We start from the raw sequence: 23,361 nt of genomic DNA on the forward strand, positions 1-23,361 counted from the left end.
TTCTGTCCCCTTCATCCGGCCCGAGGACGGAGCCCTGGGCTCAGTCCCACAGGCGTCCGTGTGAACTCTGCACACCGGGGCTCCGACCGACCGGCCCGCACGCAGCGCTCGGCGATGAGGCGACTTTGAACCCACACTCCTGCTTCTGCAGCCCAGTCACTGTGGTCCTCAGGGGCTCCAGCCTCCCTCCCTCCCCAGGCGCTGACGCCAGCGGAGCCGCCGGGCTGGCCGCACCCTTCTGAGGCCCCCCGGAGCCCCGGCACGGTGGGCATACCCACGGCCTGGGTCCTTATGCCCCCCTCCCCCACGAAGAATCACCCATCAGGCACGAGGCCGAAGGAAACCAGCACGTGTCCCACCAAAGGGCCTCTGGGACATAACTTCACTTTGAGCTGAAGCTGATTAAGCAGCAGCAAAGGCAGGGAAAGCTCTCTTCTCTCCCAGCCCCCCCACCCCGTGTCCCCCTCCCAGAGGGCTGCACGCTCACCTCCACCCGAGACTCAGCCCAGAGCCTGCGCCGGAGCCCCTCACCCACTCACCCACCACCGTTCCCACCCTCGGAAGCTACACGCTGTCCCCCTGCTGTCACTTCTCTGCCTGTCTTGTTCCGGGTGAAAGGCGTGACACAGGCCGAGCTCTCCCAGGGACTCACCTCTGGCCCCAGGCGCTCGCGGGCATCTCACAGGTTCATAAATTCTCTCTCCTCCTGGAACCCGGCTCCATCTAGGGCCGGCCGGGGCTCCACCCCTGCCGTTTCCACCCTGGCGTCTCTGTGGCGTGGTCACCTTGCTCCTTCTCCCAGGCTGAAAACTCCAATCTATCTTACTGGATAAAACAGCTTCCTAGAAGAACTGAAACAGAGACACAGGAAGCGACGGTTTGAAAAGCACTTTGCACTAAGAATTTAATTCAGAGCCTCTGGGCTACATACAGCTCAGCACACACGAAATATCAAATAACCCGCCTGTCATGGGCATGGTGGGGGGTCATCGCATGAGCTGAAGGGGCTACCGCGAAAGTGACCGACCCAGGCGCTGGGCTTAGAAATAACCCTAGCTCTGGGGCTTCCCTGGTGGCGCAGTGGTTGAGGGTCCTCCTGCCGATGCAGGGGACGTGGGTTCATGCCCCGGTCCAGGAAGATCCCACATGCCGCGGAGCGGCTGGGCTCGTGAGCCACGGCCGCTAAGCCTGCGCGTCCGGAGCCTGTGATCCGCAGCGGGAGAGGCCACGACAGTGAGAGGCCCACGTACCGCAAAATAAATAAATAAATAAATAAATAACCCCGGCTCTGAATTCCTTGGCTGTCTGCCCCTAATTACATGTCCTATTTCTTGACCCTATGTCTCCGGCTGAGGTTCCAAGACGCTTAGAAGAACGATGATAACTAACATCTGAGGGGCACGTCCTCTGTGCCTTGGCCGGGAAGCCCTCTGAGCACCTTTGTAGGACGAGCCCCAGTGGCCGTCCTGGACACAGAGGAGTAGGTGCAGAGCTGGGCGTTTAGTCACAGATTCTTGAACGATGCTCCACGTAAACGAAGAGCCTGTATAGGGTGAGTGCCACGAAATGGGAGCAGATGCTATCTTTTAATACCAAAAATGTGAATTCTTTGTATTTCAGCTGAACTTTTCATTCCCAGTTCCTCCCGGGAGCCACTGACATGCAAACCCCCCTGGCCAACTGCAGCCCCTTGGACGCAGGCTCTAAGGAACATCCCGCCCTGGTCGGCACCCAGACTGCCCCTCCCTGCCCCACTCTGCCCCCTCCCTGCCCCACTCTGCCCCCTCCCCGCCCCTCCCTGCTCCCAAGTACCAGCCAGACGTCCTGGTCCGGGTGACTTGCCTCCTTCCATGTAAGCCCCCCACCTTTGAAGTAATGTGTGCAAACATCCTAGATATGTGACTGGTTCTCTCTACGTAATGTTTTCTTGCTTGTGATCCTGAAAAACTACCAAACCCAACCCAAGAAACGAGCGTGAACGAGGTTTCTCGATAGAAGAGATTCGCTCTCCTCTTGTGAGTGTAAACAGAGCACGTGATTTCTGAGCTCCATGGAATTGGTGCTCTGCAGCCTTCGTTCCATCCTGGCCTCTATTTCCGGTATTTCGTTTCATTTTGTTTGTGGTGACAATGAAGGGTGAGGAAGGCCTCCAGGGAAGAGGAGGCCCCAGGGAAGAGGGCGAGGCACCCAGGACAGAACCCTCACCCCATCCGGCCACTGGTTCCTTGGAAACAGGACAGGATCTTTTCTTTCACTTTGGGTGTGGCTGGGACTGAAATCCTTGCAATCTGATCTTGACAAAAGCCTATAAAAGCTTAAATACAGTTCACATTTTAAAGTACCGGAAATTGTGTTATTTTTACTTTTCTTAAAAATCCCAGTTTTGTTTCAACCAAGACTTCAAAGCAAGTGCTTCCAGGGTCAGGAGTGAGCGTTTGAGGGAAATGTGAAACTGGACAAGGCCCTGCAGGACAGTCCATTTACGTCTTCCGCCGTGCTCAGGGTCTGGCCTGACGTCTGCCCCTGTCACCCTTGTCACTCCCCCGAGGCCGCCCCAGCTCCTCGTTTCTGGGTGTGGCTGACGTTTCCTCAACCCCTGACAGGGGAGGCAGGGGACGAACATCTGCTCCACTCTGTGGTTTTACATTAAAACAGATACACCGCTGGACGCTGGTGGGCCATCTGCTGGAGCCTGACCAAGAGTTCAGTTTCAAGTTTCCTGGAATTAATTCTTGTGAAGGAAAGAGGCCTCAGCATGGTCTAAATGTGTTTGTAGTTAACAAGGACAAAAAGGATGGGCTGTTCAGTACATCCCTTGGGTAAATATAAGAGGGTTGACAGGCATCACTTTCAAAATTTAAAATTAAAAAAAAAAAAGAAGAAACCCCCAAGTCTAATCTTGGAGGAAATGGATGCAAAGCACCATTACATTTACATACAGTTATAACTTGATGGCCTTAATTACTTGGTAAAAGGTTAATAGTTTGACCCTTAAAGCATCCTACATCTCAAGACCTTTTTTCAAAGATTATTCAAACGATAATTTAATAATATTGTCTGATTAATTGTACGGGGAGGGTGTCGTGTCTGCACTTTAAAAAAAAATAAATTTATTTATTTACTTTTTGGCTGCGTTGGGTCTTTGTTGCTGTGCGCGGGCTTTCTCTAGTTGCAGCGAGCGGGGCTACTCTTCCTTGCGGTGCGCGGGCTTCTCATTGCAGTGGCTTCTCTTCCTGCGGAGCACGGGCTCTAGGCACACAGGCTTCAGTAGTGTTGGCCCGCTGGCTCTACAGCACAGGCTCAGTAGTTGTGGTGCACGGGTTTAGTTCCTCCGCGGCATGTGGGATCTTCCCGGACCAGGGTTTGAACCCGTGTCCCCTGCGTTGGCAGGTGGATTCTTAACCACTGTGCCACCAAGGAAGCCCTCTGCACTTGTTTTAATTCCATCAAGGGAGCCGCAGCCTCTCACCTCATCGCCTTTGCTGACCTAATTCCTATCCTCTCATGGGGGAGGCCTTCCCTCCTGTTTCTGATCCCCACGCCTCCTCCTGCAAGGCTCCCCTGGTCCTGCCTACATCCAGTCAGAACGATCTGCACAAAGCCTCACTCGTCTCTCTGACAGCGCAGACTCCTGCTTTTCCAAGAGGCTCCCCTTGTAGTTTGGTTTTCCCAGAAGATATATTACTTTTATCTTAAGTTTCTGTCTTTTGCCCAAAGTCCTCTGGGCTTCTTGAAAGGCCTTCAGGGAATGCTGGGCGGTGCAGACTTACTGCCCAGGACCCTACGGCCAGCGTGCCCCCCCACCCCAGGAGAGCCCAGGAGGAGCCAGGAGACCCAGGGGCAGAACACGCCTCCCCCCACCCCCCAGCACTGGTTTCTTTGGCATGAGGGCCATTGTGAGCTGAAGGCGACTGGGGAGCAGCGGCTCCCTGCCCCCACTTTCCTAGAAGCAGGACAGAAATGTCCACTTGTAATGTGTCTTCCACCCCCATAGCAGGAAGAGGACGCCTCCTAGACTCTTCATCCCTGGAGACACATCCAGACTCTCTCCAGTCCAGGGAGGCACAGAGGAATCTATACGGCAAACATACGCCCTCCTTATCTGCACTTGTTTCCCCATAGGCTCTCTGTCCCAGGTTGCTGCCCTTTCCTTGTCTTGTCACTTCTCTGCAAATCCCCTGTGCTTTGCTCAAATGAGTCGAGTTCTAACCACCCCTCTGAGCTCCTCACCGCTGGATTTTCCCGAGTGTGTGTGTGTCTGCGTACGTGCGTGTGTGCACGCATCTGAGTGTCTCTCTGCGCGTCTGCGTGCGTCTGTGTCAGCGTGCATGTATCTGTGTGCATGTTTGTGTCTGTGTGCATGTCTGTGTGCGTGTGCACGTGGGTGTCTGTGTGTGTGTGCATGTGCGTGCGTGCGTGTGCATGTGCGTGCGTGCATGCACGTGTGTGTATGTGCGTGTGTGTGTGTGTGTGTGTGTGTGTGTGTGTGTGATCACCTCTTAGGAGACTCTGTTTGTTTCCTCTTGTCAATCTGTCTTTTGCAGGTTTAGCTTCCGGGCCCCAGCGCAGAACCCGGGAGCCGAGAAGAAAAGCGTTTTCCCTCCCCTGTATCCTCAACAAGCACTTCCTGTGCACTGGGGATCCTCGTGAAGGCCTGCGGGGCATGAATGTGTAAGACCGAGTGTCCTCCAGAGACCAGGCTCAGGCTGCACCTGCAGCCCCGGTGCCGCCCCTCTGCCCACGGAGGAGCCGGGCCGCAGGGCACGCTGGCTGCTGGGTCTCCAGACACGACTCCAGCTCTTCCTGGCTCTCTCGGCCACCCACACCCACCCATGTCCCCTGTGTCCCCTCCCCTCCGACAAGGCCCCTCCCAGGCTCTACCACAGGGCTACCACAGAGCAAGGGCAGGAAAAATCTCTGGGGCACAAAGCAAACCTCTGCAAGTTGGGAGAGAGGGGAAAGCAGAAGACAAACTGCTGAGAAAACTCAGCAACGATACCGCCTGCCCCAGAACACAGCTCGGCTGCAGCCACCCAGCTCGTGTGGGCTCTCCGGAGCGTCTCACCAAGATGTCTCTGCAACGTCTGACTTCTTCCCTCTTGTTCATGTACTGAAATGTGGGTCCCTGAGTCCCCTTTTCAATGCCGATTAGTAATTTTATGAATAAAGGTTGATTTTTTCCTCATTCAAAACGGTACATGCATAGCTAACATACATCTTACAAAAAAAAAAAAGAGAATGCATATTGAAAACATGAGTGGCATCTGATGGAACATATTTTAAAGAGTCAACAATTTGCCAACTTGGCCGATGTGGTGTTTTAATTCCCGTTAGTTACAGATTCCCTTCAGGCACGGTCACATCAGGCCGCTGAGAAGGCTGCAAACCAGGAAACCAGACACCATCTGCTCTCTGTGCTCCCAGGCTGTCCCTGCAGAGCCTGGGCTGCAGCTGGGCCTCGGCGTGAGCCCTGGTCTGAGGCACACGTGCACGTTCTCAGCAAGAGAAGCAGCACAGGCTCTGCTATTCGTCTTGGCCTAGATTTTCTAACAGATTAGGCCTCTGTGTCTCTAGACAGGAGACTGCACTCTGTGACTTACTGTAATAAATTCTATTTTATTCTCACATTCACACACCCCAAAGCTGCAGGCATGCTGTAAGTGAATCAAACGCAGCAAATAATAATTAACCCTGCAGAGAAATTTATGTGTATATTAGCATAGCCAGGAGTCTCAGAATCTTTTGACATTTAAAAAATCTAATATGAATTTCGTTAGTTTTCTTTTGCCCTTCACTCACATGGACTTCAATTTTTACAAAGTGCGGATTTCACATTTCAAATTATGAATGCTCTGGTGCACCAAATACCCACCTACATCGAGTAGCTCACTCTTTTCTTTGTTGAGGTGGGTTGTCTGGTTGTGCCGTTTGTTGTCTGGTTGTGTTGTGTGGTTGGTTGCATATTTGCTTGTGTGGTTGGCTGGTTGTACAGTTGGCTGGTTGGTTGTGTGATTGGCTGGTTGAGTGGCTGCATTGTTGGTTGGTTTAGTTGGTTGTGTGGTTGGTTGGTTGTGTGACTGGCTGGTTGAGTGGCTGTGTTGTTAACTGGTTTAGTTGGTTGTGTGGTTGTTGCTTGTATGATTGGCTGGTTGAGTGGCTGTGTTGTTGGTTGGTTTAGTTGGTTGTGTGGTTGATTGGTTGTGTGATTGGCTGGTTGAGTGGCCATGTTGTTGGTTGGTTTAGTTGATTGTGTGGTTGATTGGTTGTGTGACTGGCTGATTGAGTGATTGATTGGCTAGTTGAGTGGCTGTGTTGTTGGTTGGTTTAGTTGGTTGTATGGTTGGTTGGTTGTGTGATTGGCTGGTTGAGTGGCTGTGTTGTTGGTTGGTTTAGTTGGTTGTGTGGTTAGTTGGTTGTGTGATTGGCTGGTTGAGTGGCTGTGTTGTTGACTGGTTTAGTTGGTTGTGTGGTTGGTTGGTTGTGTGATTGGCTGGTTGAGTGGCTGTGTTGTTGGTTTAGTTGGTTGTGTGGTTAGTTGGTTGTGTGATTGGCTGGTTGAGTGATTGATTGGCTAGTTGAGTGGCTGTGTTGTTGGTTGGTTTAGTTGGTTGTATGGTTGGTTGGTTGTGTGACTGGCTGGTTGAGTGGCTGTGTTGTTGGTTGGTTTAGTTGGTTGTGTGGTTGGTTGGTTGCTCCTTTGTTTCTAGGACCCCAGCTGCTGAATTAATCATGCTGCTCACTTTACCCCACATGACCCCTCCTGCTGTGTGCGAGCTCTCTGGCTATTGTCATTCATCCTCTTTTCCCCACTCCCTCTCCCCTCTCTACCATGTGTCTTTTTACTTGAACACATTCTTGCAAAATTTCTGCTATTGTTTTACGAGCATGCATTTTTATGAAAATGTTTCTTACTTTTCCTCTTAGCACTCCACCTGTGAGGCTACATGTTCATCTGATTTGTCGCTTTCAACACGCACACTATGGCCTGGTCCGTAGGTGGACGCCAAGCAGCCTCCTGCTTGCAGCCACCACCAGCAGCGCCAATGCGAGGATCTTCGTGCATGAGCTCAAGGACCCACGTGAACCTCCTTGAGTGACGCGCCCGAAGGCAGAGCGGCAGAGTCATAAGCGAGGCCTGTGCTTGATTAAAGTAGTGCTTGGACCCTCTCCAGGCTGTCCTGTCCTGCCCACCCGTCCTGCAGCCATGCACAGCCCAACACCCTCTCCAACACCTGGCCCGACCCAGCTGTCTAAACTCTCCTGGTTGCTTTTGTTTTTTCTCCCATAAGACTTACAAGTTCTGTGTGCTCAGCTCTGGGATTTCTGTGCAGTTTGCTTCCAGTGCTTTGGAACGGACGGTCCTCCCGGGTTTGACTGCCCGTCCTGTTTTTGTTACTCTCAGCTCCTGGTTCCTGTCTCTCTCTTCTGGTCCACAGCCCCTCGAGCCCTGCTCTCCCTCCACACGACCTGCACTGAGTCCCCGGCCTCCAACCACTCATCCACTCAGTAAGGTTCATCGAGTCTTGCTGTGTGCCAACCCCCCGACCACAGTACTGAGGACAGAATGTAAACAGCAGACCTCCTGGAGGGCCCTGGCATCTGCAGGCGGGCATAGTGGGACATCACACAGACACACACAGAGTTAGACATGGTAAGAGCCGTGAAGGACAAGTTTGGGGGCTGGCAGAGCTGGGGACTAGCTGGGAGCCCTGGGGTGTGAGGAGGAAGTGGCCTGAGGGATGAGCTGCAAGCAGAGAACAAGGGAGACACCCTGATGCCATGTTGTCAGGATGGGAGCCTTGCTGTTAGCTGCACCTGGTTCCATCCAGGGAACCTCTGCTTTTTCTCCTCCAGAGACTCAAGCTCCGTCTTTGCAGGGATAAGAAAGGAGCAGTCACTGGGCGGCACAGAGCTGCGGAGGGGCCTCAGGGGTCAGAACCTCTTAACTGGCCATTAAAGGATCCTCCTTATTTCAGTGGTGGCCCTCACCTTCTCTACAGAACCTGATGTTGCCAAATCTTGAGCGTCTGGGCTTAGTCAGCTTGGGCTGTGTCTTAGTCTGTTCAGGCTGCTGTAACAACGCACCACAGACTGGGGGCTTATAAACAACAGATGTCTGCTTCTCAGCCCTGGAGGCTGGACAGCCAAGATCAAGGCGTCAGCAAGGCGTAGTGGTGAGAGCTTCCTCGTTCATACACGGCGTCTTCTCCCTGTGTCCTCACGTGGAGGAAGGGCTGGGGGCCCTGTGGGGTCTCTGTTAGAAGGCCACTAATTCCATTCATGGGGGCTCTACCCTCATGACCTCCCAAGATGGCCCCCCCAAAACCATCACATGGGGGCTAGGATTCAATATATGAATGTTCGAGGGACATAAACATTCAGACCATAGCAAGTTGCCGTAATAAAACACCATAGATGAATTTGGGGTGGCAGCGGGGACAATCAGCTCATAACATGGGCTATTCTTCTGAGTAAACTGTGTTGCTTCTTGTTTTTTGCACCAATAGACCAGGACTAGATTTTCCAGGTCTGCCATCCCCATCACTGTAAGTCGTGAATTTGTGCCTTTAAAAAACCTCTTCACTGTGTTTTGGGAGGACTTCAGAGGGAGAGCGAGCTGTCTGTAAACATCTGAACACCAATTCTGAGCTTTCTTCCACGACGTCCATTCCCGTCAGCCTTGCATTTGCATCAGGGACAGCTGACCGGTCCAGCTTCTGCACAAGACACTCACGTCTGTCCCGAGCACAACTGAACCCTTAGCCTGTTCCCATCGAGCATGGTGGGCTGGGGCCCCGTGTGACCTAGAAGGAGGGAGGGTGGGGGACGTCTGGTCTATGGCTGTCTGCGTTCACACCTGGCGTCCGACCAGGCCCCTTGGCCACTCCTCCTGTGAGGACAGGTGCCCCAAGAAACGGGCAGGCTCAGGACCTTTGTGCACGACGCCCCCTCCAGGCAGGCCTGGCTCTGAGGAAGAGCCCATCTCTGTTCTCCCCAAATTGTGGGCAGGGGGGAAAATAATTCTGACCTTTGGCCACATCGGTCTGTCCCGCCCCTGTGAGACCCTCTTCCTGATGAGCCCAAGGACAGGGTGGATTGCTGGGACTGCAGCGGGTGAGAGGTAACATTTGGTTTCCGTCCCAAGTTCCTGACACAAGAGCCTCAGATTCTCCAGAGTGATGAGCGACTTTTTATAAGTAACGAGGTGACTGTTGGTGAGGCCCCAGGGCTTCAGAATGGGGGCTGGTGGCCAGAGGAACCCTCCTGTGATTACAGGGTTGGAACTTTCAGCCCCACCCCGACCTCCCTGCGGAGAGCAGAGGGGGAGAGAAAAGATCTCCTCCTCCCCACCTCCCTCCCCATGCTTTCCTTAGGGTTACGTCATTGCTCTCTTTAATGCTTACATTTTTCCAAATCTGGCCACTGGGAGACTCTTGAAGCTGGCTTTTCTGTCATTTTGATAAGTCCTTTTACATTTTTGAGCAATTACTTGCTTCCTGGAGCAAGATACTCTGGACTCACCTTGTACTTTTCCTGCTCCACGCCTGGAACCGGCCATTTCTCCAAGGAGCCTCGTTAATTCCGGGCAGAAGGTGGGCAGCAGTCATTGTTAAACTCTGCCTCTCAGGAGCCCCTGACATGCTGGAAAGGTATTGAGGACACTGTGAGCTGTGCTTGTGTGTATATGACTATAAACATTTACCACACTAGAAATTAAACAGAAATTTAAAAACATGTATTCATTCATTTTAAAAGAACAATAATAAACCCCTCATATGTTAACACAAATAATGCATTTCAGTGAAAAATAACTATACTTTTCAAAACAAACTCTTTAGCAAATTTACTATAGAATGGGAAGAGAGAGGAAGGAGTATGTTAATATTCCTTCCTGATAATTATGGATGCTTTTTATACAATAGCCAACCTCAGCAAGTTGAGGTTTCTTTTATTTTAATTTAAATTTATTTAATTAATTTATTTTTGGCTGCGTTGGGTCTTCGTTGCTGCACGCAGGCTTTCTCTAGTTGCGGTGAGTGGGGGCTACTCTCCGTTGCGGTGCGTGGGCTTCTCATTGCGGTGGCTTCTCTTGTTGCGGAGCACAGGCTCTTGGTGCGCGTGCTTCCGTAGTTGTGGCACGCGGGCTCAGTAGTTGTGGCTTGCGGGCTCTAGAGCACAGGCTCAGTAGTTGTGGTGCATGGGCTTAGTTGCTCTGCAGCATGTGGGATCTTCCTGGACCAGGGCTTGAACCCATGTCCCATGCATTGGCAGATGGATTCTTAACCACTGTGCCATCAGGGAAGCCCCGATGTTTCTTAAAGGTTGGTGGCAGCTGGAATATGAAATCATGTCAATAATTGTGATGGATATGAGGTTTCCAAAATTCAAGGTTTCAAGTGAAGATCTGAATTTTATCACTGGCAACAAGTACTATCAGTACGCATTATCTATCACACAATATATAACATTGTTATCTCTCACACAATATATAACGTTGTATATACGCTGCGTGTAATACACAATACTGTATTTAACATATAATGCGTGTATGTGTATATATATAATTTGTCTTTAACCATTGCAGATGTAAACTCAGGATGGGTTCCTAGGCACGAGCCCTTGCTGGGTTATTTCTAGACCACCTTCCGCAGTGCCCTGCGTCTCCCACCAGCCACGCGGTGACCCTCTTATCCCTCACAGCCTCATCAGCAAAGTTTTTGTTTGTGGCTAAGTGTTTGAATTTCTTTGCAGTCTGATTTGTGAGAGAACAGTTCAAGCAAACTTTTTTTTTAAATAATTAAAAAACAACATTTATTTATTTATTCAGCTGTGTTGGGTCTTAGTTGCAGCACATGGGATCTTGTTGCAGCACGCGGGCTTCTCTCTAGTTGTGGCGTGCGGGCTCTAGAGTGCACGGGCTCAGTAGTTTCCACGCGTGGGCTTAGTTGTCCCGTGGCATGTGGGATCTTGGTTCCCAGACCAGGGATTGAACCCGCGTCCCCTGCATTGGAAGGTGGATTCTCAACCACTGGACCGCCAGGGAAGTCCCCAAGCAAACTTTTGGTTCTGCGTATTTCCCCTCCCCGGGCCAGCCAACCGAAAACTTGTCACGATTGTGTTTTTCATTGTTTTCCTTCTCATCTGCATTGATGACGCTAGTGTGCCCCTCCACCAAAAAGCTGCTCAGCTGGGCTAAAAAGAATCAAACATTCGAGAACAAGGACAACAAGCCTTTTCAGAGCATCTGCGCCCTCCCCCAGCTGGGTGGCCTGCGAGCGCCCAGCTCCTCCCCGCCTGGGGGTCTCCATCCGTCCTGACACCAGAATGTCTGAACCAGGACCGAATGTCAGGTGCGCCCCGTGAGCCCCATGCACCCTGCTGTAGGTTCCCCTGCAACACGGCGCTGTCCACATCCCTGGCTCTGTCTCTTCCTGCTACTGCTGTGACATCACAGCTGCTCAGGACTGGATGAAATGGAGGGAATTCTGCCTGCTGGTCCTTCCTCTTTCTTCCCAAGAGCACAATTATCCCTTATTTGAGAGGGTGTCTTCTTTCAGTCTCTGCCCACAGTTCCCCCGACTCTGTAGGGAGCTCCACATCTGGATTCGGTGGCGGAGACTCGCCCCCACCCCGGCCCTGACCCCATAATTGTGGACCCAAGACCCTGTGCTTAAGGCGGACCAGCATTTGCCCTTGGCTTAAACAACACAACGGCTCAACCTGCATCGCCATGCATCGCAGATGGAGGGAGGGCCCTCACCACATCTCCAGGGGCTGTGCTTTCTCAGCCCCAGGGGTGCAGGCCTCGCCTGGCGGGAAAGAATGAGACTGGCTTGCCCTGACTTCTCGGGGTTCCATGGTGTCACTCATGGGCCCGGAAAGCGTGGTGGGCCAGCCCTGAGGAGAGGCTCCATCATCCCCTCTGCTGTGGGGCAGCCAGAGCCCCTTCCAGCCTCTCTGAGCACCGGGCATCATGGACCAGACCTCTCTTCCCCAGCCCCCCTCCTCACCTCCTGGGCCTCAGTGCTCTGTTTGCCTCTTTCTTCTCTGTTCTCCCACCGCCCATATGGACGCACCTGCGAGAGCCCTAACCCCTGGGTGACTTTGGGGGGAGATTAAGGTCAGATGAGGTCACAGGGTGGATCCTGCTCTGATGGGGGTGCTGGGGTCCCCTCTCCCCACAGAGGAAAGGCCATGTGAAGACACAGAAGGTTTGTCTCCAGGCCAGTAAGAGGCCCCACGGGACCGGCCAGGCTTGTGGCCTAGGACTTCAGCCTCCGGAATGGAGGGGATCAACGTCTGTCTGGCACCTGGTGGCCCGCAGGAGACGCCGGCTTCTTCGTGAGGCATCCTGATGGCTGGCATGCCATCCCTGGGCCCTGCAGCCAGGCTGCACTTTTTCCTCTTCCTCACCCGCCATCACCCCGCTCGCTCCGAATGATTAAATGTGGGCCAAGTTCTACTCATGAGCAGAGCGGGCAGGAAACTGTCCTTTTCCTATTGTCAGTTTGCCAAGGCCCACTTCAGCCAAATCAATACTATTAAATCACCCTTCACGTAACAACAGCTGCAATGGGGTATCTATTCCGTGGAGTCCTCGGGTTCACACTCAGAGTCTTCAGGGGACAGATGACCAGGAAGGGGAATCACACGTGCAGACTTTTCTTTTCCAGGAGTTTTAAGAGGGCTTCGCACAGCATTTCATCCGTGGCCTCAGTGCTGGAGACGCAGGTGTGACAAGGTGACCTGGGCTCCGTCTTCAGCTCTGGACTTGGCCCAGGTCTTCAGGCTCCGTATAACCCTTGTCAGCCCACGTGGCACTGACGATCCACACACTGCCCACCTGCACCAGCACATTTTCTGCCGAAAAACAGACTTTCCCCTAAAAGGCAGCACAGACACCCCTCTTCAGCACCCGTAAGATGAGGGATCCCCGAAGCAGCCCCGATGGATGTGCCGGGGTGAGAGATCCCGCAGGCGGGCAAGGGGCAGTTCACCCCACACAGGGCTCGGCCACTACCGTGCGGTGGGCAGTCTGTCTGTCTGCAGCGTTGGCGCACAATCCTTTTCCCATCTTTGGTCGTGGTCTCCCGGTATTTCCCCCTCACCACCTGATGGTGACTCAGCAACACGACTGACGTTGCCATGGGGATTGATTTTCAGAAAAGGTGAACAGTTCTTGGCACAAAATGAGGTGCTACCTCCCCCATGTGTACGACAGACCATGGCACTCCTGAAATATGCAGGAAATAGTGCAGTTGTGTGAAAACCGCCTTGTGTTTATACATGAAAACGGAGGTGGTGCTGAGCTCAGATCGCTGTAAACAGCTTTCTCACCTGCATACCTGTCGCTGGAACACCTGCAGGTCAGGTGGCATCTGAGGAAACTGCACGAGGGCCGTCCTGCATGGTGGTTGGTCTCCTCCCCCTCTCCTAAACGCCGACTGGCCACCTGATTTCTCTGATGTCCAGAGAGTCTCCCCAGGTTACAAGGCTTCCCTTGCGGGGTTCAGTCCCCCAGGAAGAGCTACTGCAAGGATCCGTTAGGAACTAATATTGTTTGGGAGGAGAAATATTTTTATAAAGTTCAGCACCTCCTTTAATACGGTTTCAGTTTCCTTCCCTCGAACACATAACCTTTTACTTAATAAATTCAAGTAAAATGAGCTGAAATGTCTATCAGTTTTAATAGACTCATCTTCGTTTGAGTCTTTTATTATAAAATTCTTCCCAACCATCGGCATGGCTATCATCCTTCCAGGCCTGTCATGTTCGGCAAAATTAACCATCTTTGTTTTTGTGTGGTGGGACTTAGGGAGTAATATTTTACTTCCTTAGTTGTACTTTTTTGCATTGCTTTAATTTTTAACAGTATAAAAATAGCATTTCTTAAAAGCAATAAACAGGGAGTTCTTTGAGCCTCCAAGGTGCCAGCCTGGGGGGCTGCCTTGTGCGCAGGTGCCGTAGGGGCTGGGCCGCCTGAGCCTGCTCGGACCCAGGACTCCCCTGGTGCCGTCAGCCTTGACCCTTGGCTGCTCCAGGACACTTGCCCCCGTCCTGCTGGCTGGAGTCGTGGTCACCTTGGCTCTCTGGCGGCTCGTCTTCGGTTCTGGCTACATCGCTTCACCTGGCTTTGCCCTTTCCTGCTGGGAGTGTTCTCGAAACAAAGTCCTTAAAATCAATCCACTGCACGGCCTCCACCGGTTTTCCTCTGGAGCACTGGGCTGGGATTAACCTTTCAGGTCCGAGCCTGGCGCCAAGTGCAGCAAAGCCAGCCTTGCCAGGGACTATCTCTGACGCTCCCTCAGGCGCTGTACTGTCAGCGTCCACTCAGACCTGTGGAAGACCCCGCTCACTCCTGTTGATCTGCTGGGGTTTTGGTCATGACTCACCCATGTGGCAACAATGCACAGCAGCTGGCTGGCCCCAGGGCACAAATGGGACACTGGCTCCTGTTCATCCGTGTAGCCCAGCACCCAACACAGCCCTGGGATGTTTCTGAATCACAGATGATAAGTGCATCAACTAATGGGGCCATATTTAGGGGGACAGTCAGGTACAAGGACGGTGCCAGGGTCCAAAAGGCCATTTCAGGACACTCCCAAGCCACTAAAGAAAGTGACAACTGTCTAAGACCAGTATATCATATGCACGCAGGCACGATCAGATCACACGTGCTGTGTGCCTACTCTGCTCTGGGCCTCATAACATCATTGCCAGGCAGGAGACACTATGGGCCTCTATGTCCGTCATGGACACTGGCTATTCTCAGATGCAGGGAAAAGGAAACAATTGGCTAAGTAGTGAGGCCGAGTTTGATATGTACGTTTATGAGAAAGGGTGATCACAAGTTAGCTTTAGCGATGGAAATTCTAATGTTTCATTACTCGCGGTCAATAGTGACCTTAAGGTCAAACAAATATTTCTTCATCCACAGAGTGGGGATGCTAATAACTGTTAAAACTTTAATGGATTTCAAGAATAGAAAGATACCGTATGTAAGGAATTCATCACGCCTGGCACACAGTAGGTGCTCAGTAAGTGTCAGTCCCCTTTTTCTTCTTCATTCTCCATTATGAATATAATTAAAAACTGGATGAGCACCTAACCTTGCAATGAGAACATCACTGAGGTAAGAAAGTGGATTATACCGTGGAGTTTGTGAGGATGAAGAGATGAGGCTGCCCTTGTGATTTCTGCACATATTTACTTGATGTTTGTTCTGGGGTAACTGCCTTGCATGGCTGATTGCTGGCAGTTGCCATCAGTTGCTGTCTACGTTCATGTTGGAATGTTCTAAGCCCTTAAGAAAACATTTATTATTTTAGGACAGGCACATTTCCAGCATGGGTGGTGGTGATTAAATCTGAAGAGGAGACATTCTTGGGGATAATTTCCAGCAGAAGTGTGACACTTTTATGAGTCAACAGCATAGCTGCTGATTGAAATCTGTGTTGGTGCAGATAGAAAACAGTCACAAGACAGGGGAAGCACCCCTTCTTCCACCTGTTCTGTCACCTCCCAGCCCCTCTGCCTTCCTCCTGTATTTCCACACATCCTCATCCTATCTGTCTTTTAGGGAGGAGCTCAGGTATCACCTTTTATGAAGCCATCTTTCTCCCTTGATTCCTCCATGAAGGTAATTTCTCTCCACCTGAATTCTGAAAACATATCACCTATACATTCTCACCTTCACCTTACTCATCTTACTTTCTACTTTCTACCTTTATGAGTGCTGTGTGACATTGAGCAAGCCTCCTAAATTCTCTGGTCATTAGCTTCTTTTGCAAAATGAAAGGGGTTGCATGACCCCATTTGAACATCTATGGGGCCTATACAGTGATGGTAACCAAGGCCATCTGGTCTACCCTGGTGAATGAGGACATCTAGTCTACCCCTGTAAATGAAGACATCTGGTCTATGCAGGATGTGGGTCTGAAGGGCTGGCAGCAGCTAACCACATTCCGACTTGAGTGGCTGGAAGGAAAGGAAAGGAAAGGAAAGGAAAGGAAGGAAACTTGAATGGTTGCCTCAAGAAATGTCTGTTGAGTGACCAGTGCAAGATCTGTGCCAGGTGCTATGGGCCAGGGAGGTACCAGAAGGGTCAGTGCCAAGTGCCACATGCAAGGACAAAGGACTTGAAGGCCTGTAATCAGTTGGTTTTAAATGAAGCAAAAGGGAGGCCAACCTGGCGGCCTGACTCCACCAGGGGAAGCCCTTCAGAACCTGGTCCTTCCCAGGTCTCCTGCTGGCCTCAGAGGAGTCACTGCCAGGTGGGAAGAGGGTGGGGGGAATTGGGACTTGGGGGGCCTCAGGGAGGTGAAAGTAGCCCCAGCTGGCAGCCAGCAAGAAAACTAGGACCTCAGTCCCACAACCACAGGAATAGAATTCTGCCCACAGCCCATGAGGCCCCAAACCCAGGACACAGCAGGCCAAGCCTGGGCCTGACTCATGGTCACTGGGGGGCAATAAAGGGCATTGTTTTAGCCACTAAATTCGTGGTAATCTGTCATGCAGAAGTAGACAATCAATCCACCGCTGCGTGGGTTTCAGGGAGTCTGCAACCCCTTTAGCTGTGCAGTGTCTGTGTGTGTGGTGGGGCAGCTCTGTGCGTGCTTCTTATTTTGGAGGGGACTCAATGTTTCACCAGATTCTCTGAATGAGAACACATGCTCCCTAGAGAAACTGGGCACAGCGAGTGCTGCATGGAGAGGAAAATCCAGAACCGGCCAAGTGAGTGTGAGAGAACCTAGGACAGTTTTTTCTGAAAACACTGAGCATCAGGGCCTGGGGAACAGCAGGGAGACACTGCTACCACCTCTCCTAATTGCTGAGATCTCAGGATGCAGAAAAGCGCTGGGCTTCCCCCGCCCCCCATCTCACTGTGATGAGCATTCCTCACATTCTCGAGAGCTTCCTTTCTGCCTTAATTGGTATGGTTTACAGAAAACAAATGACTCAGACTGAATGATATTTTGCACTATTGTAAAAGATAAGTTGATCTAATTATCATCTAACTTCAGTCACACTGGGAGAAACAGATTACCGTATTTATACTGACACAGAGACAAGATTTATTTTTTTTCTAGAAGAGGCATTTTTCTCTTTGAAATTAGAATGATACGCAAAACTGATTAACCCTGACCATCCCACCTGCTCAATTACACCCCTGTTCCTCAGTACTTTTAGGGTGTGGTCAGAGAAATGGACAAAGTAAAACCCAATGAGCTGACAGGAGGAGAGTTTACAGGGATTCTGTGCTGAGACCAGAAAGAATCAAGTAAAGGGTTAAGTCTTGTCTGCAAATCACAAGTTTTCCCCAGAATCCAACAATAGTGTATTCATTTGCTGGGCATGGAAAAGATGTAAATTGTGCATAACTGAAAGACAAATTGGATATTGAGAATTAATGGGAAATTATGAATCTGTCAATATTTATTTTCATACCGGCAAACACATGTCATTAATTAATAGGCACCTTAATGGAAGGATTACAACCTGGCGAATCAGAAAGGCAGGTGTCCCACCCGAGGCAGTCAGAGGTTCTGGAAAGGAAGCAGCAGGTTGATGTTACCTGCCTAGAGTGACCCCTCAGCCCTGCGGTGAAGGTGACACAATTCCTGGGCCTCTGACCTCACTGACGTTGCGTCTCAGGGGAGGAGGGAAAAGCAGTTGTGGCAGCAGATCATATCTCCACTGAGGGGGAAATGAGACGAAGGCCATCTTAGGCATGGACTGGAAGCTGCCCACAGTTCTACTTCAGGCTGTGGCCGTGTCTTGTTTCCAGCTCCATGGAGACAGTGGACCATCATCCATTCTCAAGGAGGCAGCCCCTGGGGTACGGTGGGCCCATCCCAGTTGGTGACCCATCCCAGTTGGTGACCCATCCCGGTTGGTGACCCATCCTTGTTGGTGGCCCATCCTGGTTGGTGACCCATCCTGGTTGGTGGCTTGTTCCAGCTGTGGGCCCACCGTGGCTGACGACCCATCCCAGTTGGTGGGCCCATCCCAGTTGGTGACCCATCCTGGTTGGTGGCCCATCCTCGTTGGTGGCTTGTCCCAGTTGTGGGCTCATTGTGGTTGATGACCCATCCTAGTTGATGGCCCATCCCGGTTGGGGGGCCCTGTTCTGGTCAGTGGACCTGCCCTGGTTAGTGGACCTGTCCTGATGCTCATCCTAGCTGGTGGCCCATCCTGGTGTCCAGGCCTGGCTGGCAGCTCCACTTACCAACCTTTATTAAGCTCAGGGAACTTCACAGCAACTAGTCTCAAGCTGACAGATCTCCAGAACCAGTAGGGCATCCTTGTTGTTTCATCTGCTTCCAGAAGGTTCTACTTAGTGGAGCAGACACCTCTTAAGGACACAAACGGTGATGGGGAAGAGGAGCTCTGGAGAATGGGGCATCCACAGTAGAAGGAAAGAAATAAAATGATCTCCTTCACAGATGATATCTTATATGTAGAAAACTCTAAAGATTATACACACACACGTACACACAACTGTTTGAGCTAATATATGAATTCAGAAAACTAGCAGGATACAAAATAAATACAAAAAATCAGCCGCATTTCTATACACTAGCAATGAACAATCTGAAAAGGAAATAAAAACAATTCCATTTATGGGAACATATCTCAATGTAATAAAAGCTATTTATGACAATCCCACAGCCAACATAACACTCAATGGAGAAAAGCTGAAAGCCCTCCCACTAAAATCTGGAACAAGATAAGGATGCCCACTCTCACCACTTCTATTCAACATAGTATTGGAAGTCCTCACCACAGCAATCAGATAAGAAAAAGAAAAAGTATACGAATTGGAAGGGAAGAGGTAAAATTGTCATTATATGCCGATGACAGGACACTACATATAGAAAACCCTAAAGACTCCACACAGGAACTACTAGAACTGAGAAACGAATTAAGCAAAATAGCAGGATGCAAGATTAACATACAGAAATTGGTTGCATTTCTTTATAATAACAATTAAATAGAAAGGCAATGAAATAGAAATTTAAAAAAAAATTCCTTTTAAAACTGCATCCAAAAAAAAATACTTAAGAATAAACCTAAGGAGGTGAAAGACTTATATGCTGAGAACTATAAAACATTAATAAAGGAAACTGAAGATGATTCAAAGAAATGGAAAGATATCCCACGTTCTTAGATTGGAAGAATTAATATGGCTAAAATGGCCATACTAGCCAAAGCAATCTACAGATTTAATGCAATCCTTATCAAATTACCCATGACATTTTTCACAGAACTAGAACAGATAATCCTAAAATTTATATGGAACCATAAAAGACTCAGAATTGCCAAAGCAATCCTGAGGAAAAAGAACAAAGCAGGAGGCATAACCCTCCCAGACTTCAGACAATACTACAAAGCTGCAGTAATCAAAACAGCAAGGTACTGGCACAAAAACAGACATATGGATCAATGGAACAGAATAGAGAGCCCAGAAATAAACCCACACACCTCCAGTCAATTAATCTTCAGCAAAGGAGGCAAGAATATACAATGGAGAACAGACAGTCTCTTCAGCAAGTGGTGTTGGGAAAGCTGGACAGCCTTATATATATCAATCAAGTTAGAACACACCCATATACCATACACCATACAGCTCCCTGAGCTTAATAAAAGTTGGTAAGTGGAGCTGCCAGCCAGGCCTGGACACCAGGATGGGCCACCAGCTAGGATGGGCCACCAACCAGGATGGGGATCAGGACAGGTCCACTCAAAATGGCTTTAAGACTTAAATATAAGACATGACAACATAAAACTCCATAGGCAAAACATTCTTTGACAGAAGTCATACCAATCAGTCTCCCAAGGCAATAGAAATAAAAGCAAAAATAAACAAATGGGACCTAATCAAACTTAAAAGCTTTTGCACTGCAAAGGAAACCATCAACAAAATGAAAAGACAGCCTATGGACTGGTAGAAGATATTTGAAAACGATGTGAACGACAATGGCTTAATTTCCAACATACACAAACAGCTTATACAAATCAATATCAAAAAAAACACAACCCAATCAATAAATGGGCAGAAGACCTAAATTGACATTTCAACAAAGAAGACAAACAAATGGCCAACAGGCACATGAAAAGATGCTCAACATTGCTAATTATTAGAGCAATGCAAATCAAAACTACAACGAGGGGCTTCCCTGGTGGCGCAGCAGTTAAGAATCTGCCTGCCAATGCAGGGGACACGGGTTCGAGCCCCAGTCCAGGAAGATCCCACATGCCGTGGAGCAACTAAGCCTGTGCACCACAACTTGAGCCTGCACTCTAGAGCCCGCCAGCCTCAACTACTGAGCCCACGTGCTACAACTCCTGAAGCCCGGGTGCCTAGAGCCTGTGCTCTGCAACAAGAGAAGCCACCGCAATGAGAAGCACGTGCACCGCAATGAAGAGTAGCCCCCACTCACTGCAACTAGAGAAAGCCCGCACACAGCAACGAAGACCCAACACAGCCAAAAATAAATTAAAAAAAAAAAAAAGACTACAATGAGGTAACACCTCACACCACTCAGAATGGCCCTAATCTGATTAAGAAGTCTACAAATAATAAATGCTGGAGAGGGTGTGGAAAAAAGGGAACCCTCCTAAACTGTTGGTGGGAATGTGACCTGGTGCAGCCACTATGGAAAACAGTATGGAGGTTCCTCAAAAAACTAAAAATAGAGTTGCCATATCAAATTGCCATATGATCCAGCAATCTGATTCCTGGGCATATATCCAGACAAAACTCTGATTCAAAAAGATACATGCACCCTAATGTTCACAGCAGCACTATTTACAATAGCCAAGACATGGAAACAACCTAAATGTCCATTGAAAGATGAATGGATAAAGAAGATTTGGGGTGTGTGTGTGTGTGTGTGTGTGTGTGTGTATATGTATATAATGGAATACTACTCAGCCATAAAAAAGAATGAAATAATGCCATTTGCAGCAACATGGATGGACCTAGAGATTATCATACTACGTGAAACAAGTCAAAAAGAGAAAGACAAATACCATATGATACCATATATGTGGAATCTAAAATATCACACAAATGTACTTATTTACAAAACAGAAACAGACTCACAGACAGAGAACAGATTTGTGGTTGCTAATGGGGAGGGGGATGGACTGGGAGTTTGGGATCAGCAGATGCAAACTAGCATATATAGGATGGAGAAACAAGGTCCTACTGTATATCACAGGCAGCTATATTCAATATCCTGTAATAAATCATAATGAATATGAAAAAGAATCTATCTATATACTAACAAGAGAGTGAAAAGACAAGCTACAGAATGAGAGAAAATATTTTCAAATCACAGATCTGATAAGGGGTTAATACCCAGCATGAAGGACTCATAATTCAATGACAAAAAGCTAATAATCTAATTCACAAATGGGCAATAACTTCCACAGGAATTTCTGCAAGGAGGAGAAGAGCCAATGAGTACATAGAATGTAAACTGAAACCACCACACGATGCCTCTGCACAACCATGAGGATGGCTATTACCAGGAAAATGGAAAATAACAAGTGTTGGTGAGGACGTGGAGAACTTGGCACTCATGTTTGGGTGGTGGGGATGAAGATGGTGCAGCTGCTGTGGACCACATCCTGGCAGATCCTCAAAAGGTTAACGTAGAGTCGCCATCTGATCCAGATATTCCACTCCCAAGATAAATGAAAACAAATGTGCACGCAGAATTTTGTACATGATGTTCACACAGTAGCATTATTCATAACAGGAAATGGGGGAAACCCCAGTGTCCACGGACAGAGGTGGAACATTGTTCAGCCTAAAAAAGGAAGGACAGTGGTGATGACCTCACAACACTGTGAATGTACTTAATGCCACTTAACTGTACACTTCAAAATGGCTAAAATGGCATACTTTATGTTATGTATATTTTACCACAATAAAAAAGTATATTTTCATGTATAGAGACAGTGCCAATCCTAAGACGCTGCATCGATTGATTGGTGTTTTTAAAACTCAGTCTCACTGAAAACTGGTGACGGCTTCTGTGACAAAAGGAAGATCAAACAGGAAAAACATGTTCTTGATATTCTTCTCAAAGTAAAGAGGAAAAAAAGAAGAAAACAATCAATAAATTCAACTAGAATCAAACTACTTAACCATGAACGTTTTAATATCCATACGACATTCTTAAAACAAACTTTCAGACACAAAGTGATTTAAAACTTTATAAAAATATATATACAGCTTCAAACTATACAGTTTATTCAACTTAACAGAATGTCCATTTTTTAATTTAAGACACACACAATTTCAAAGAAATTTTCAATTTTATCCCAATTTCTCACTTAAAGTCTCAGATTACGTCTACCTATTATGTACAAACAGATGAATTGAAATGTCCTCAAAGTTCCCAGTGTTTGGGTTACAAAGAAAACTTAGAGAATTTCATCTTCTCTGTGTATAGAAATTAAGTCTCAGCCCATTTCATATCTGTCTTTCCTATTTTCTTGTCAAATATTAGCTCTTCTTAAATAGATGTACTGATTTTATTCATTGTTTTTCTCAGGAAGGATATGTGTGATCCAGTAATTAAAGAAAGCTGAGATTACTCGGGCATAGTCTGGAAAGCAAAAAGAAAACAGAACAAAAAATAAAATAAAACAAAAAATTCAAACAAAAAGAAAAATTATAAATTATTATTTTGTAGATATTAGTCCTTAGGCCCAAAGTAAACCCTGAAATAATCTAATAAGACACAACTCGGGTGTTGAAATGATGTTGATTGTCAGCACGCTTGCAAATCCCATAAAAGTATGGGTCAGTTTGGAATATTTGTATTTCACTTGGATACAAAAGTTCTGTTAGTTAGAGCTGAACTCCATAACACCACATGCAATATTACACGCTTAACATCTGAGCTCAAAGAAAACCACATACAAAGTGAAATGAAGCAGAAATAGTTTACTTCAAAGGTAGACAAAGTAGCAGGACGTTAGAAGCAGGATTCTAAGTGAGATGAGCTGGAAGGGACAGCACTCAGGTTTCAGGAAACTGTCCCAGGAACAGCCCAGCAAAGGACCTGAGCTGAGGTCACAGCCCCTCATTTTGGGCCTCACTCCTCGTAAAGATGCTCACTGAGGGGGACGCAGGTCCGGAGGCTCCGACCCTGAGAGCACACATACCCTGTCTGGCTCAGATCCTGGTGCCTGAGGGGCAGCCGACTGCTGCTGAGGCCCCGAGACGCACTTTCGAGCAGAGGCTGGGACTGCGGGGAGGGGTCCCATCTCACGCTCCATGCAGAAGTGTGGCTGAGGTGCCTCCAAACTCGTCCCCCGTCCTGCCCGGGCCAGCTGCCC

The 23,361-nt window shown here is 48.9% G+C and overlaps 1 protein-coding gene across 3 annotated transcripts in view; it reads right to left on the minus strand.

Annotated features, from left to right (window-relative positions):
* Window positions 1–580: 580 nt before the first annotated feature.
* ERICH1 (glutamate rich 1) overlaps window positions 581–23,361 on the minus strand; it is a 68,926-nt gene continuing 46,145 nt past the window's right edge. For 2 of the 3 annotated variants that reach the window (XM_067722024.1, XM_067722023.1), the window contains one exon: window positions 17,408–22,625. In XM_067722024.1, coding sequence (XP_067578125.1) covers window positions 22,552–22,625 — 74 coding nt within the window. In that variant the 3' untranslated portion in view covers window positions 17,408–22,551. Of the gene's footprint in view, window positions 852–9,522; window positions 9,643–17,407; window positions 22,626–23,361 lie in introns of those variants that run through there. The other variant, XR_010939604.1, reaches the window with a different exon arrangement.

Source organism: Pseudorca crassidens, chromosome 21 (genome assembly GCF_039906515.1).
Source record: "Pseudorca crassidens isolate mPseCra1 chromosome 21, mPseCra1.hap1, whole genome shotgun sequence".
In the NCBI taxonomy this organism is placed as follows: domain Eukaryota; kingdom Metazoa; phylum Chordata; class Mammalia; order Artiodactyla; family Delphinidae; genus Pseudorca; species Pseudorca crassidens.